The sequence below is a fragment of the Struthio camelus genome, chromosome Z (assembly GCF_040807025.1).
Source record: "Struthio camelus isolate bStrCam1 chromosome Z, bStrCam1.hap1, whole genome shotgun sequence".
Lineage (NCBI taxonomy): Eukaryota > Metazoa > Chordata > Aves > Struthioniformes > Struthionidae > Struthio > Struthio camelus.
Window position 1 is genome coordinate 87,358,475 of NC_090982.1, and position 17,662 is coordinate 87,376,136.

Genomic DNA, 17,662 nt, shown 5'->3' on the forward strand with positions numbered 1-17,662 from the left:
TGCCGGCTGCACCATAGCTCGTGAGTTTATTTTATGCCGCAACGCGCTCGCTGTTGAAAATAGAAAGGTCCTATTTAGTGTTAAAGATTCTCAGAAATCACCTTCTGCTTGACCTGTACGTTTTTGCTGCGGTTATCACCCTTTCTTTCATCCAGTTTTGCCCGAGTTCAAGGTGAAGGTGCAGAGAGTCTCCTCTCCGGAGCTCGCCCCATGGGAGCTGCTTCCCGAGCAGCGGCTGCTGGGAGCCCTGCGCTCTCTTACGGCTTTTAGCTCTTTGTTTTCATCGCTAATTTAAGCCGACAGCAAAAGCATGATATGGCTGCTGTGTGATAATTCACATTCACAGCGAAGCTGGAGCCCAGGAAGATACAGTATGCGTAGCAAACGGTGCTTTAGCGGTTGGTTTTGCGCTGCCATTTGAGGAGGAGTTATGGGTTTCCTCCCTTGCCATCGTCGTCTTGTGTCTGAGCAGCCTGAATTTTGCATTTCTTAATGATCTCTACTTAAGAGTAAACCTATCACACTAGTGTATTTCAGAACTAATCAAACCAGTTAACAATTTCAAGGACTGGCTATTTTAGCACATTTGTTGTAGTTATTTGGTTTATAAGATGATTTCGTTAGGGTGCTGTCATTTCTGTAAGTGCTGAACATCGTACAAACACAAGGATATTATTTAAGAACGAGAGTGGGATTAGGTTTTAATATCAGAGCTTATACTCCGGAGGCCTAACTTTTAAGGCTAGATTAGGGTTTTTGAATCACAGACTGGTTCAGGTTGGACGACATCTAGCCCGTCCTCCCACTCGGAGCAGGACAGCGCTGATTCAGAGCCAGCTGCTCTGCTGCTATGGGCTGAGGGCTATGACTTCATGGGATCAAACCCATGGCTTTGCTTGGTGCTGCCCTGTTTCTGTGACCCTCGCGGCTCCCTGGGAGCAGCGGAGGAGGCCACGCTCACTGCGGCGCTCGCTGGTGGAGTTTGCACCCTTGTGCATCCCCGAATCTTTTTTTAAGGTTGTCAGTTTGTGCTGGTAAACGTGCAAAAGAGCACAGAGGTTGCTCTTTTGGGGTCAGTGAGAAAGTGATTTCCCTGCCTTTTCCACTGGGCATCTTCACCTGGATCTGCAGCCTGTTAACTGTTTGTCTCGAGGGCACGAACCTATTGCTTGCATTAGAAGTTTGTGCTAATTATTTCCAAGAAATTAATTTTTGAGATGAAATGCAGCCCCTGAGCCTTGATGTAACAATCTCTTAAAATATTTCATGTGTTTGTGGCACTAAATCTGCAGCAGAATCCTCTGCAGCACGTTTTCCATGGCTTTGGCATCCCTTCCACGTCTCACTATTCTGGCTTTATTTGGCGTTCCTCCTTCTGAAGTGCACTTCTCAGGAGCGTTGAGATGGATGAGGGCTGAGCGGCCCGGGGAGGTGGGCATGTTCTGGGGAAGGCGGCGTGGGCCAGGTGGTACGGTGGGCCTGGAGAGCAAATGGATGTTGCAGGAGCAGAACTTTTACTCAGTCGATTTCTTTTTGCACAGTGCAAGTTCCAGGGCCAGTAGAAAACCTGCGGGCTGTATCTACCTCACCTACCTCGATCCTCATTTCCTGGGATCCCCCTGCCTATGCAAATGGTCCGATTCAAGGTTACCGGCTCTTCTGCACCGAGACCGCAACTGGAAAAGAGCAGGTGAGCGGGGACGAGAGGGGCTCTGCTCTTCTTTTGGGGATGTACCAGCATATGCTTCCAAAAAACACATCAACTAATTGGAGGGAAAGGAGAGGAAGTGTCCAAACAACAACAATGGCTTAGCAACGTAAAACACCTTAACAGTGGAAATTTGTGTGCTTTGAGGAATTTGACGTATGCTTCAGGTCTCCAGAGCACTGTAAAGGTTCGAAACACGAAGATTTTTCATTTCCACTTTAGGTAAATGTTACATAGACCTGGTAATAAGGGAAACCCCGGTTCTTGCCTTTATGATGGCAACAGTCCACGAGACCCTCCTGTGGGAGGAGATTGGCCCGCTCAACTGCAGCACTTAGCAGCAGGCTCAAGCCAAATAAATTTACACCAGTATAAAACCGGGTTTGGGAGGTAGAAGAGGCAGCCTACTGTATATTAACCATTTCTCAGCTTTACACTGAAATTTCCAAATAATGCTAAATGCCATTTCAAGACCCTTTAGGTTTTCTCCTTTATGTCGTGCAAAACTATCAAGATGTTGATGGAAGTTTGTGCGTGTGATCCCTGGAGTTTTTAGTTGCTTCTTGTACCTTCTCTCAAGGCTACGGTACGAGTGTAATATCCAGACTAGGAATGATGCATTTTGTTTCCAGATTGAAAGGTGCTAATAGTAAAAACCTCCTTCCGATGCTGTCCCTTTCATTTTGGTCCTAATTCTACCGTAAGAATATGCTTTTCTGTGGCAAATGAGTAAGAAAGCAGAAAGCCTTGCTTTCTGTAACTTGTGAGCCGTTCAGACTGTTTATGTTGACCACTTAAAAACTAATATTTTATAGGAATGCTGCGATAGTTGTATGGACTAGCTCTGTGGGTGGGATATGGTTTGAATAAGTTTTTAATGGAGGACAGGGCAAGGAGCAGAGCAGAGACTTGTGTTTTTTTCTAAACTGATCCAACTTACTATTAGTAACTGTGATGATCACAGGCATCAGAGATCCTGTGGCAGGTGTTCCAATGGTCTTGCGGGAACTTTTGTACTGCTGCCATTTTTCTCTGTGCTTGCTTCATTGTACTTTCTTCTTTTCTCCAAAATTCCCCTTTGACCTTTTGCCTGTATTTTTTTCTTTCTTTTATCTTCTTTTATTTCCCTGTCATGTACCTGTGGAGTGGGAGCAATTGGTTTAACCAAAACAAGTTTTCTCCTGTGCCTTCAGTAGTGCCTAAGTAACTAAATAAAACTTTGAAGCATGAAATTTACTGTGTCCTGAACCCCATGTGAAGCTCTAGCGATGTGTACTGAGAAGTGAGCTGTAACAAGCAATTCTGTTACAAATTACCTTTTATACCAACTTAAATAAGGATTTAGCTCTACTTCTGAAAGAGTGAAAAGCTCATCTCTAATCCGCTCATCCCTCGGCATCACTGTCACACTCGCTTTAATGTTCCCACTTAGTAACAGTGGATCATTTCTGTGTGCTCAGAATATCGAGGTCGACGGACTCTCCTACAGGCTGGAAGGGCTGAAGAAATTCACGGAATACACTGTGCGCTTCCTGGCGTACAACCGCTACGGCCCCGGTGTGTCCACCGAAGAGATCGCGGTCACGACGCTTTCTGACGGTAAGTTCAGGCCAGGAGGTCCCAGGACGGACCGGGGGCGAAGGGAGGCAGGTGCCTCCTGGGGGGCTGCATTTGTCCGTTCTCGTCTCGAGCCGCTTTCTTCCAGGAGCTGTGCCATAGCCCTGTCTCTTCAGAAGTGATGGCAATGAAATGAGCAGCTCATTGAATCTGCAGGGTTCTTGCAGAGAAATAAAAGATTCAATATCTACCTGCAGTGGTACCCAGTAAGCTAGTGATCATCTCCAATGATAATCACTTCAGTTCATTTTTCTTATATCTAACTGTTGGGGTAGCATACTGCAGTCTTTATTTTCTCCTCAACTTAGGCACAGGTATCAAGCTTTCTACAGCAAATTTTGTCTGTTTTATTATAGTTGCATTTGAATAAAAACTGCCTAGATTTTCCTTGTGTCTTAAACGCTGCACTAGAAAATGTGCCTGTGTTTCAATTTCTGTTCAGTCACGATGGTTGCACTGTCATTCCTCGTGACATCCTTGCATGCTGCAAGTGATAAATTGAATTTTATTTTGAATTTGGAAGCGCTTAGTTGGGTCTGATATCAAAAACTTCTACACGCCTGACTCCTGTTGAAATCAGTGGGCCTGATCGCCATAGCTGGCTAAAGCATTATTGAAGTCGTTTGGTCTACAAAAGTGTAAAAACCATCTAAATGAAAGGCAAATTCTCTCCGTAGGAATTGTGCATACAAAGCCCAGGATTTCTGTCAGTCAGACCGTGCTGATGTCTCTGAATAGTTTTTGCTGCCAGACAGTTCTTGACATTTTTAGAAGGAAATAGAGTCCTACCAGATAAAAGAGAATAGCTGATACTTATTGGGGGGATAAAGATTAAATGGAGTGATGAGTTTATAAACTAGCAACCAGATCCAAAGGCGGTTCGATGTAATTACTTCCAAAATCGTCAGTGACATGCCAGTTGCAAGCTAACTGAGACCTATAATTGGAGGAAATAGAAAGCTCTAAAAGAAAGGTTAAAAGATTTTTATCCACGCCAGCATTTTGTTTAAAGACGCTGTAAAAAGTGTCAACTTAAGCTTTTAAAGTGAGATTTACAGACAGTTAGTTTTCATTCTGATGAAAATTGTAAAGTTTCTATTCATTCACGTTAATACATGAAGATATGGGAGTTCCAGTTGCCCTATCCTCTGTTTGGATCACTGACGTAAAAAAATGGCAAAAAATGTTTATTTTTACTCTTGGTTATAAATTCTGAGAACAGACAAGAAACGTGCTGCTGTGGACTTCAACTAGCTATGTCAAATTAGCTAGGCGTTTCTCCCCCCCGAGAAGCGTGACCTGTGCTAAGCAGCATGTTCTTCACCACTGCCTGGCATGCCCAGTAACCAAAGACGGTGCTACTTCAGCTGCAGCATGTAATACAGATACTGCTGGTGCTCTCCATACTGTAGATAGGTGCTACAACAAAACACGGGAACGGAGAACCAGAGTGTCGGAGTTTTGTCCCTTTATATTTACAAATTTGTATCTAATTTTATTGTAAAGATAACAACTGTCCCTTATTGTTCTACCCAAAACAACGGAGGTCGTTGCATGAGTTTAAGAATGACAGTTGTCTGTCTGATTGTTTGTCTGCCTGGTGACCCAGTATTTCCGAATGCTACATCTAATCAACTGAAAAAAAAAATCCATATGTGCTTCTGTGTAACACTAGTGGAGGCCATGTAGATCTTGGAGCAAATCAGAAGACAAGGGAGGCATCATGGCATTGGCAAAGCTCTGACATTTGTTTAATGTAGCTACAGCGGAGAGCACTTTGGCAGTTGTCTCTGGGTCGCACAAGGGGCTGATGTCACCCATGGAAATTGTGTCCTACCTCCTGGCTGCTCACTCCCTGTCGAGGTGCTGGTGTCCCACGTTCACCCATGCTCTGCATCTTGCTGGCAGCCCACGTGACCTTGAGAGGAGCAGAACAGGGGAAAGCACATTCAGAAAGGGATGCTTTAAGCTGAGCATTTATATACAAGCCACTGGCTGTGGGGCTGCCTTGGGGTCAAAAGAAGCGCTCTTGAGCCAGGCAGGCAGGCGGGTCCTGGCAGCTGCTTCTCCTTCTCTCTTCTTCTCCCTGGCAGGACACTGCCAAACCCTGTGGGGACACCAGTCCAAGGACAGTTTGGTAGAAGACAGGAGAATTGACAGGCAATGTAAAGTGTTTCCGAAAGTGTTTCAGAAATGTCTGCTTTGGGGGATATTTTAGAAAGGTTGAACCTCGCTCCCCAAAATTTAATTCAGAAATAAACAACATGGGCAGGGAAGGAAGGAGAAGGTAGATGTGGAGGCATGTGCACAGGAGGAAAGCCAGAGGAGCTGGTGAGTGCCGTGGGCAGCTGGAGTCTGTGAAATGGGGAGCCCAGTACGGCATGGGGAAGCAAAGGGAGAAGCCACGCCGACCCGAAAAGACACATCTGACCACTCTGGGATAGGGCACTGGAGCCCCTGGCTCAGGCAGGAGTGGAGGAGTTTGAAGCTTCTAAAACAGATACCTTCAAAGAGGGACATCGGGGCCAACGTGGAGGGGCTGAAAGAGCGAGCAGGAACCCAGGTGCCCGGGGCAGGGGGTGAGAATGCAGGGAGTTCTTGGATCTGTCGTGCTGTTTTAGTCTATGGTATTCCAGACTGTCGTTACAGTGTCTTTAGCAGAGTCATTTGCGATCCCCACAGCTCATTTGGTGCTATTATTTTACATTTGACACCTCTGCAATATTTTTTCAAGTGCTGCTTATGTCTACCCATCTAATTCAGTTTTCCGTTGTAATACAGACTGGATCTTGGCAGAATAAATTACTTCACACTTATAATTATAAAAACAAAAGGAAAACAAGTGAAAATGAATATTTTGCATAATGTATGTAGATTTAATTCACACTGTGAAGTGTAGAACTGTGGCCCTGTACTCCACTTTGGTTTTAAATGTCATCATAAGTGAGAAAGGGAGAGACTGTTATTCATGAGCCTGAAAATTATCCTCTGCAAGTGTTTCAGAATGCTTCACCTGTCTGGGAACAAAAATCATCACTAAAGAGAAGGGTTTTGTGAGACTGTTCCGGAAAACAGGAGTGGAATATGGTGCATAGTTGCCCTCGTTTTGGGAATCTGGAAGAAGAAAGCATTTGTTTTCCTATTTATTTAAGCTGAAGTCTGTTCTGCAATGAAGTCGGTTGGTTCCAGCCTTCCTATGGTTTGAAGGTGCCCCTCAGGGGCAAGTGTTTGGGTGTCCTGGTGCTATCTCTGCGTTATTAGCCAGTTCCAGTTTTGATGGCCAGCAGGTGAGTGAAGTTTGGACTTACTTCTTCCAAAAGCCTTCTTGGAGAGCCTGAATGGGCAGACAAGCATGACAGAGGACATCCTGTGGATGACCACGAATGAAGGCACATTTGTACTCAAATTCGTTGTGCCTTTCTCTCTCTAGCAAGCTGCCTAAGCCGGCATTCTGCATCGTAGCCAGGCTGCTCTGCTCCTTCTCTGATGCTGTCATGTTCTTTAATATCTAGGAGATGGTCGGAAACTGGAATGTCCAAGGGCAGGAACAGTTAAGCAAGAGTTAATTTTAATTTTGTTCTTTCAAATCCTTCCCCCTGCTCTGAAACCAAGCCACCCAACGAAACACAGGGCTTAAAGCCCACATGGGAGTGAAAGTACAGAAGGGTAAAATGAAGGATTTGGAGCAGTATGGAAGAAGAGAAGAGAACTGTAGGGTATCTTTTCATCCTTATTCTGGGTCTACCTGGAACCGGTTCAGTCTCTGACACAGAAAGCCGCTTTGGCTGTCCGGAGCGGCTGGGACAGGAGCTGGTGTTTCACCAGCTGCAAGCGAATGGCGCAGCGGTCTGAGCTGGTGCACATGTGCTCATCACAGAGGAGGAAAGGAGGCAGCCAGCACAGGGAGGCTGTAACTGATAAAGTTCAAGTCTGCAACACCAAAACGTACTGCAGTTGCTTTTTTACGGTCCCACAGTGACCGTTTCCAAGCTTAAGGCCCATTCTGCCTGAGGGTGCTTGATGAAAAAGCAAGAGAGCTTTTTCCCACGCAAGAGAGCTAACAGCCTACACAGGGGAGAGAGAAGACGACATTTAATCTGTCCTATTTCCTAGATGGAGAGATAAAGGAAGGAGAAAGCTAGTAGGTCAGCGTATTCACATCTCCTTTCCAGGCAGGTTTCGTTTCTGTGGTGCTGCCGCTCTCCGCTCCCCTTGGCTGGCAGCCCCAGCCCATGTGCCCCGCAAGGCTTCTGGCTTGCGATCCATCCTCCACCTTCACTTAAAAGTTGGCAGGCCTTATCAGTTAGGATCCAGTGCTGGTGAAAAGACAGAAACTGGGTTTCCCAGTTCTTGAGTAGTGCTTTCGCCTCTGGATGAAAATATAACGATTAGCACTTTGATTTTCACTACCAACTCCATTTAGTTTGTGCTTCATGTTGTCTTCATGTCTAAGTCCAGGGAGATGGGCAGCGCTCAAAGAGGAGCCGTTCCCTTTTCGTTTTTCTAAGAACTAGTTTGAAACAGAACTAAAAGTCAAAAATGGCAGAAAAAGCTTGAAGGTTGGTCTGTCTGAATTTCCTGCCTTGTAAAAATGACAGGATCGTTTTAAAGTCTCTCTCGTAAGAGTGTGTGCGCTTGAGTGGGCTATTTTTCTGGTGTGATTCCTTTGCTTAGAGCGTATGACACGGTACATAGTTTCACAAAAAAAGCCTATGCTGTTATTTCCCCACAGGTCTGTAGACAGAAATTGTCTGTGAAGGTCTGGGATCTAATCTATAGTCTAAGAAGCATGCTCCGATCAAAGGGATTTAGTATAGCTTGTTCAAGTCCAGGAACTGCAGAATCCTGGACTTAAACAATTTACCAGATCAAGGAAAATATTGTATCTTTAATGTTTAGTTTCTGGTTTAAAGTACAGCTCAGTTAATATTTGGCCAAGTTGCATGCTGTTTCATAAATGCTTTGAGTTATGATGCTTATGAATTTATCAAAATGCATTTAATCCCGGCAATTGGCAGACAGGCTTATTTCATGCTTCCTGACTACTTGATTTAAACATCATTTATATCCATAATTATAATATAAATGCATTTTTTTAAAAGTAAAAATTAAAGATTGACGTTTGATTTGACACAGGAGACAGCCTGTGAAGTTTTTCAGCTATCAGTAGCTATTCGTGTGCGTGCATGTGAGCTGGGAGAGCAACCGAGGCCGAGGAGGCTGTTAGAGCGTTCACAGCGGGGCGTGAGCAGAACCTGCGCGGGTTCGAGCCGCAAGCATGGACGAGCCTGATACAAGAGTCATCCTTGCTGGCAGTCTCTCAGGGATAAATTCTCTTACTATATCACCCTGGTAGTCAAACCTCTCAAGTATAGTAAATGCCCTGCAAAATATATTATCTGTCTTTATGTTTTTGGAACACCTACAGGTTCATGTCCACCTGCCCCTGCATCCCCTGCAAGAATTAGGTAGGAATTTTTGGACAAAAGTATTATTTGGTGCGAACAATCGTCAACACTGAAAACTTTTGGGGAAACATGTGGATCAAATGAGACAATCACGGAGGGGATTTGTGAGCTGCGTCCCCATTGAAGCCAGCGAGTCTCGTTCCCTTTGCGTGAACGTTTCTGTCGTTGTTGGATCAGGGCTGGAGTCTGGTCCTCTTCCGTCCCAGCTCACTCCTGAGCCTGTTGGTGCGGGTGCCCGATCCAGTGCCTGCCCCAGAGCAGTTCAGAGGAGCCACCCCCAAAATAGCATCCTGGGGACCAGGATGCTGGAAAAGGCAAGATAGATGCGGGGGGGAGACTTTGTCTCAGCTCGGCCAATGGGGTGGAAGCACCAACACCATGGATTCATCTGATGGGCAACTGGATGTTTCTTTTCTAATTTCACTTAATAATACGATTGCAATAATATTGTTTTATCGCAATGCCTTGCCAGCCTACATGTAACCTCACAACGCTTCTCTAAAGAAGTTGCTGTGCGCCCTGTTTATGAGCGAGACGTGCAGCAGCTGTTGTGATGAGCACGTGCAGGAAGTCTGCAGTCCTGCTGGCCTTGGTATTGTAGAGAGGGGGCTGATGCACTGCATCAGTGTGCTGCTTCTCACCCCGATAGACTATCGTCTGAACAATAACCTACTCCAAGTAGAATCTGAACACTCATTTATAGAAACTTTATAAACGTAGTTCTAGAAACTTTATAAGTTCAGGGTGGTTCTCTGGGCCCCACCTGGTGCAATCACAACACAACCTTCACGTCCCAACCTCCTCCTTTCTCCCTGCCAGCTGCTAACCTCTCCCCACGTGTCTTGGCAGCATGTGCTCTACAGACCCTTGTGTCTGCTTTGCAGCAGCAGCGTGTGCTGCTCTGCAGTTCTTGGTGGGGCGGGGGGGGGGGCCTTTCCATTTACCTAGGGAGGATTATGTCTTGCCTTGGCTTAGGAGGGGTTGGCCCTAGCTCTGGATGGTGCTGTCTTTGTTCATTGACAATCTTGGGGCTAATGGTAGATAAAGTGAATCCTGCTCCATTTTCCAATAGTATAATTAAGCTGTGAATACTAAACAAAAAACAAATTTTTCCAGGTGCATCCAATTTCTTCATTTGATCAAGGCGTAAAACTGGAGAAGGTAATTGTAACCTTGTAAAGGCTTAGTTTGGTAGGAGAATCCTCTGATTGTTGTGTAACTTGAAATATTAAATCAGAATCTCTTGGCAATACAAAATATCCCCTCGACTGAAGAAGGAACAAGGAATGAAGATGGACAATATTGCTGAGAAAGTGATTCTGAATTTGATGCTGGGTCTGGTCTGGCTTTATTTCTTGTATGATTGAAGGTCTGGAAGAAGGGATGAAAAGTGTGTTCGCTGGGTTGTATATGAAACTAAATTGGGAAATGTGACAAGCAGCGACGAAAGAGAAATAATCAAAATAATTAGAAAGACAAACAAAAAGAAAAATGAAGAAAAATTTGTCTGATAAGGGAATTATATGAAATACTGGCAATTAGTATTGGTCATATGTAAAAGTCAGCGATGACAAGAGAAGACTTAAGGTGGTAGTGACTAAGTATTATGATAGAGGCTTTGGAGTTTAATTTGCTGGTCCAAACCACACCAGTTTGATTTGCTTGTGACATGGAAACGTATCATGACTCGGAAGTCACGTTCTTCGCATGATGCTGGTCAGATTCGGGTCTCTGAGCCACAGGGGACTGCTGTGAGAGCCAAACCGGAGAAGTCCTGTGGGTCAGCTCAGCACCCAAGGGAATCTCACCCCACCGGCAGAAAATGACTTTATGCCCGTTCGCGCTTTTCCCAGCTGTGTCCCTCGGTGGCCGCAGGCACCACCGAGACGAGCTTGGGGAGAGGGGAGACGAGGGAGCAATTCCAGATGAGGCGGATTGGCGCTTTAAGCAGTTCTGACTCCCTCATAAACAAGAACGAATATTCTCCAATGCAAACAGACTTTTCTGGGAGATATCAGCTACTCGCCATACCCAGTTAGTTCAGAAATGTCAAAAAAAAAAAAAATCTTACTTGCTGTTCTTTTGCCTTGGAATATTGAGTACATTGCAGAGAGACACTGTTTTTGCCTGATATTTCTCAAAATGAGGCAGCTGTGAGCAGCGACGTCTCCTTTGTGTTAGGGGGCATCAGGGAGATGGAGTGTCTCCTGCACTATTTGCTGGTGCCGTGGTTGTACTAGCAACACGTTAGATCAACTTTCCACTGTATTGGGCAGCATAGAAACAAATAGTGAATAATCCCTGCACTTAAGAAGCCAAATAACTTCTAAAGCTTCTAATCTGAAGAGACAGAAAGGAAGCTAAAGGGTGAAACAGTTTGCCCGTGGGTGCCTGGCAGGTCATGGCAGAGCTGAGCCGGACGCTCAAGTCCCTCCTTCCGCGCGTGCTGTCTGCTCTGATGGAAAAACACTCCTGGGTGTTTAAAAGCCAGAATATCGAGTTAGTGATGAATATTCCCGGAAAACGTATCTTCAAATCAAGCTGTGGCAGCATAAGCAAGAAGGACCAGAGCCTGAGCTGTCATTTTAAGGGATTCACAATGGATTCAGATAATTGCTTGCATGGTATCTTTCCCAAAGGCAAATCTCTGCAATTTGGAGTCTCCAGACTGAGGAAGAGTTTCAGTATTCCTTACCAAACCCTTCACTGTCCCCTTGCCTCCAAGCAACGAGTTTTTAGATTATTGTGATTCAAATGCATCCTTTTTTCTTTTTATCCTTCACAGAGCTTTTGTGAAGGACAGCCGTGTTAATGTGGGACATTGCTGACAGTGGGACATGCCTGTTTAGCTGGCTGTTGTTACTTTTGCTATGTTGTCACCTGTATTTAAAACATGATTTTCTTATTTGCTCTGACAGATGACTTAAATCGGACTGACTTAAATCCTTAAATACTAGCATGCATCAAGGACGCTACAAAATGCTGCACTTTGGGGATTTGTTTACTGGAAGTGAATGTGCCTAGGAATTGTATGACCAGAGCTGTTTAAAGTGATCTAGGGAAGTATCCTTTACCTTCACTGCTGTGGTCCTTTTGTTTAACAACTGTATGGGTGTGTTTCGCGTATTAGCACCAATTCCATTATTTATAGATGCACAGGGCTGAGGTCAGCGGGGGCTTCCCGCGGTAGACGCAGCCCGTGTGTTGCAGAGGGTGCTGGACACCAGTGGAGAGCCAGTCGGCACCGCTTGCACCATGGGCCAGAGCTGGCTTCGAAATGCAGCTTATAAAGATGGCACAGACATACTGCGAGCTGGACCCGTTGTGTCCTCCCATGCGGTACAGTGCGTAGAGCTTCAGCAATTCGTTCTAGCCTTGATCCTTCAAGGTTTGGCCAGCATAAAAGGTTTTCAAAGATACTTAACATATAGATTCTACTCAATGATAAATGCACCACACTCCTCAACAGCAATTTTCAATGATTGTGGAAGAAGATGAAAACAAAGATATGCCCTATTTCTAGTGTGGATGGATTCCAACTCCTAGGGTTTTACCTATTGAAGCACCGGGTATTTACCATGATCCCTTTTTAGCTTTCTCCCTCCCCCAAATTCGGGGCCTCCCTCCTGTAAGTGTAAGCAATATCCCTGCCTTTCAAGTGTTGAGTAGCTTGGGTTTGCCAGCAGGCATTAGTTCTCCAAAAGGAAAATAAAACTTTAGGTCAGGGAGCTGATGCATCAGGAACTAAAAACTTATTTTTAAAGCTCTTAGCTCCTCAGCTGTTGAATTAATGTTTGCCATCTGCTGGAGAACTACACGTCTGACCAGTTCTTGCACAAGCATTTTGGAAACAGAAATATATAGCGATGCAGTGGAAAACAGGAAGAAATGTTGTCTGTAAATAATTAGTTACTAATGACCCAATCAACCATATATATGGCACGCATTTGCTGGTGTCCAGTGTCTCACTGGTACGAATGCATCCTTCACAGTGCCTTGGCAGGGCTGAGTCTCAGGGGAATGAATGTGCGCTGCACAGGCTTTTCCTGTGACCATAGCTGGAGAGAACTGTGAAGTTAAAGGAGTGTTTTAAATGGAAAAAAAAAACTTGACTCAGAACCATTTGTTTTAATTAAGGCTGTGGATGTCAGACCATCTCATTAATGCCTCATGAAGAACCTTTGTAAGACCATGTATTGAGTAGGTATTAGACACATTTAAGAGTTGAAGTGTATTAGGGTGGATGTAACAAAGTTTAATTGTATAAAGCCAGGGTGAATTATCATATGTATGACAAGTAAAGCGTTTTAATGTAAAATGCCTGTTTTTAACAGTATCTGAAGACAAAGTCTCCTTTCTATTCCTCCTTAGGCATCACAGCAAAAAGGGGTGAGCTGGTGCTAATGAGAGGGGAACGCCCTGGTCTGTTTGTACAAAATGTGTTCTTGAAATACACCGATTTTAGTACATAAAAACCAGAGGAACTGCCACGTGTACTTGTTATTTCTGACCAAGTTTATAACAAATAACTGAATTCAAGTATTTGGTCTCACAGCAGGGAAGCTGCTGCCTGGCTCTCTAAAGAGCTCACTAATAGGTCTATCAGAAATGAGAAGAAATGAGCAGATGCGTTTGGTTTTTATCTCTCTGGGGGACCTCTGAAGTGCCACCTGGATTATCTGCACGGTTGTGATCAGATTATAAACTAGGTGGAAAAGCGACGCTCGTTTCCTTCCAAAAAGAGAAGTATTTGATGTAACCTATTCTGACTTAGGACACTAATGGCAGTATTTCCCTTCTTTTTTGTGTTTTCTTCCCTTTTAGTACCGAGCGCGATGCCTCAGAACGTCTCCTTGGAAGTGGTTAATTCGAGGGTAAGTCTGCCACCATTCAGCAGCTCGCGTGCGCATGCCGTCCTGCCTGGATGTATAGGCACCCCTATTTTGCGTAGATTTTGCGTTCACAAAGGGAAACGTTCAGAAGCTCGCCCAGCGCTTCGCCGCGTTTATCCCTGCGTCCTTCCTCATTAGCTGAGCTGACCGTTTCGCTTCCCTGCTGCTTTCTTTTGTGCCAGTCATTTCGGTAGGCATTTTATTTCTGTTCCTTTCCACAGGCCACAATACCACAAACGCCCGAGAGCTGCTTCATTAGGAAAGCAGCCCTCCTCCCAGGACGGGTCTAGCAGATGAGAACGGTTATGAATTGCTGGTGAATGGGGTTTGGCCGGCTTCTTGTTGAGTCCAAGAAGCAGAGAAGGGCTTGCTCCTTCCACTGCTTTTGCTCGGGTGTTGTTCTTGTGTTTTTCAATCTGGGATTCACGATTCAGGGCAGCCCGTCACCGGGAAGGCAGCTCAGCCCGTGCGGCAGCTGGCGAAGGGGCAGCCGTCCTGCAGAAGGCAACTCGGCCTCTCTTCTGAGGGTGTAGAGGGAAGGTGCTGATTGTATCCTGTAATCGCTGGGTAACGGAAAAAAAACCCCACATAACGACAGCGAGGCTCGGTGGCTTGTTTCAAGTCCAGTTTGTGACGAAGAAGGCAAGCCAGCCAAGGTCTCCTTCGCTTTTCTGGTAGACGGGGCCTTCGTTGCCAGTAATACTGCTTTGCACATCCTGCGTGGTGATGCGTTAAGGCTTTCAAAGTCCTTAAATCAAGCTCTGCAGATTCTGACGTTGTACGTTTACGTATCAGGAAGCTTAGTCCCAGGTAAACTATGTGCTGTGGGCACTTGACTGAATTTCTGCTTTTCTGCTGCATTGTCTGGTCATGACTTCTCTTCTGCTCTCTCTCGTCTAAACAAAACACATCGGGGACTGAAAATACAGTTAGCTATCCATGTTCTCCTTCATTTTTCAACATCTAGAAGTAATTTTTTATGGGTACAATTGCTTTTATTTTGCCTGCAGAACGTGTGACACCGGAGAGGTATCTAGGCATAAATATTAAACACCTGAGCACTAAATAGCCCTTAAAACTGGCACTGTTATCCTTACTGAATGCCTTTATTGGAGCTATGTTAATTAGTACCATCAGAGAATAGAGTCCACCAGGTGTAATTGTGCTTATCAAAAGGTTACTTGTTTCCACAAACTCCTGTTGTTCACATAAGACGCTGTCTGCTTTGGGCTCACTCAGGCTCTCCTTCGAGTTTCAAAACTTGCATGTGCGTTAGTGTCGTAGAAGCAAGGCTGTTGTGTGAATCGCCCTCTTCCGTGTGGGTTTTCTGGGCACCAGTAGCTTCGTACACAGGGTAAATACTCGGGGCTTTTGTGAATGTGCTCCAATTTAATCCTGGACATTCGGTTGTAGCCACCCCCGGTGTGTCTGCGCCTGGGACAGGAAGATGTTTCTGAGAAACATCTAAAGGTCTTTGGGAAGCAAAGACACAACTCGCTTTTTGGAGAAAAAAGAAGCTTAAAGAAAGTATTGAGCCACACTTTTCCTAACTTCTAGTTGTAAAGGTAAAGAAGCGTTTTATGCGTTGCAAGTTCTCAGGCCATTCTTGTTGCACTGTATTCTGTTACTTCCGTTATTACTCCATAGGATCCTTTAGAATTAGCATTTCAGTTTTTACTTTACTACTATCGAGGTCAAATGAATGAGGCAAAACATACTTATTTTGTTTTATTTAAATAAAAATTTGAAGGGATCAAAAGAATATTTTTGAAATCTTGTAAGGAGTTCTTCTCCTTTTTCTTGCATGCTCAACAATTGAATAGAATTACATCTGAGTATCTCAGAAATTCTCCCAGACAAACATTTTCATTTTCAGTTAGCTTTTTTTTGTACCTTATTTCAACATAGACATGAGAAGATACAAACAGACGTAATGCAAAACGGTATATTCCAAATCAGCCAATCCTAGCGAAACCATGCATTCTAATCTCTTGGAGGCTTACATAGTTAGTATAAGTAAAATATGTGTGTATATCAATATATGCATCAGTCTCAATAGGATTCTGTGATATTTTACTGTACAAAGTAGAACTGTGTGTGAATAAAATCCTGATTATTTTTATCAAGCCGTTTTTGCTCAGTTATTAAGATCACTGAATAGCATTCAAGACGGAAATTGCTATCTGGGAAATTATAATTGAGCAATAGAGTTAATCACATGCAGAAATCTGTAATGCCGTGAGCATCTGAAGTAATGAAGCTAGGTTCCTCTGGATGTTGTGGCTGGTGTATGTTTGAAGTGCGTTAGCAGCACTGGGGTCCCCGGCAGGTCAGCCGGAGGGAGGTGCAGCCGAGCTTCCCGGCGCTGCTGCTGGCGTGCCACCTCAAGGACAGGCTGGCCTCCTCCTGCTCCGGATCCATGCTGAATGTAACCCCCAAGACCTTTATGCCTCGTGTTTAAGTGAACTGGGCAGAAGGATGAAAATCATTACCCAGCTACTCGAGTGGACAGGCAAAGATATAGGTGTTCACGCACAACATAATCTAATAAACCTCATTGCCTTTCAAGATAATGTTGGAATAAGAACTGAGGTGAAAAGAAAAGCGTTTTAAAGAAAAGTCGTGATTTTCCAGTGAGGCTTCAGCAGCAGTAGTATCACTTAAACTTAGGTGAACAAGCAGAAATTGTTCCCTGATTGCAGATTAACATCTTCAATAAACAGAAGTGCAGTTTGGTTAACTAGGAATGATCTCCTAGAATAAAGAGAAGCAGAGCTCTTCTCGGTGACAGGCAATGCGGGAAAGAAATATGTTACTGGCAGGTTATATACACCACCCATAGGTAGATCGATTGTCATTCCAACAAAGACATTTGTTTTGTTTGAAAAGGTGTATTCATTTTACTTAAATCCAGTATGTTTACATTCTTGAAAAATATTTTTAACGATTCCATGCCGTTGATGAAGTCAGTTGATATTATTTCCTAATATAATATCAGAATACCATATAATAGGTTTTAATTATGCTTCCTATTCATTGAATGCTAGTTCCTAATATATTATGAAATGTATTTGAGCTTATTCCTTTTCTTTCTATTCATACCTTGTATTTATTGAAGCTATATAAGCTTTTATATTCTGTAGCTCATTTCAATACTGGGCCCATGTACATGGGAAAGGCCCATTTAGTGGAGGAAAGGCACAAGAAACCCCACAAGTTTTGTCTTATCAGGATCTCTCAGAACAAAACTGGCCCCATGGACATACTCCTCAGAGATTTCCATTTGCACAGTTAGCAGTGAATAGGAGCCCAGAGCTCGCTGACAGGGGTGAGCGTTTATGCGATTGCTGATTTGCTAGGAGCACTGAGTACCTGTCACGTTGATCTCTCTCTTCCACTTCTTGTTTTCGTGAAATCAAATGTCTGTTCTGAATGTTTTTTTTTTTAAATACACCCAGTCCAAGTTACTTTTAAATTGCTCTTACATGTACGACCCAAAGGGCATTGGTGTCTTGGAACATCTTGTTCCAAATCTTGATGTTTACTTTTTCTTACTTATTCTGAAGGGAGAATGTCACAGAGCAGTTGATCATGTTTTGTGACCTTCTGTAATGGTCATTCAAATTTAAAGCATTTAAAACAAAAACAGGAAAATAATCTGTAGGGTATAATGCTGCATGGGATGGGCTATGGATACTCCTACCCTAAGGTATGTTATTGTATTAATTTTTTCATATCGGTCCTTACAGATAGAGGTGTGTTGTACAGATGCTGTTTCTGTTGCTGTGGGATAGGAGAGGATTAAGTGGGAATAAATCTAACCCCTTTCTGCCCTAATCAGAGGTTGTCTTCATGTTCCCAATCACAGAGGACTAAATGTTGGGAGTCTCAGTGGGATATTAACTTGCAGGTGTAAGTGCTATGGTAGACAAAGATGGATTTAAGTATTTATCTAAGTGCATTTGGCAGGGCTGCTG

General features: G+C 44.1%; 1 protein-coding gene across 1 annotated transcript in view; it reads left to right on the forward strand.

Annotated features, from left to right (window-relative positions):
* LOC138064734 (netrin receptor DCC) overlaps positions 1 to 17,662 on the forward strand; it is a 608,179-nt gene that overhangs the window by 436,603 nt on the left and 153,914 nt on the right. Inside the window, exons 10-12 of the mRNA XM_068928548.1 lie at positions 1,542 to 1,690; positions 3,169 to 3,307; positions 13,618 to 13,667. Coding sequence (XP_068784649.1) covers positions 1,542 to 1,690; positions 3,169 to 3,307; positions 13,618 to 13,667 — 338 coding nt within the window. The remainder of the gene's footprint in view (positions 1 to 1,541; positions 1,691 to 3,168; positions 3,308 to 13,617; positions 13,668 to 17,662) is intronic.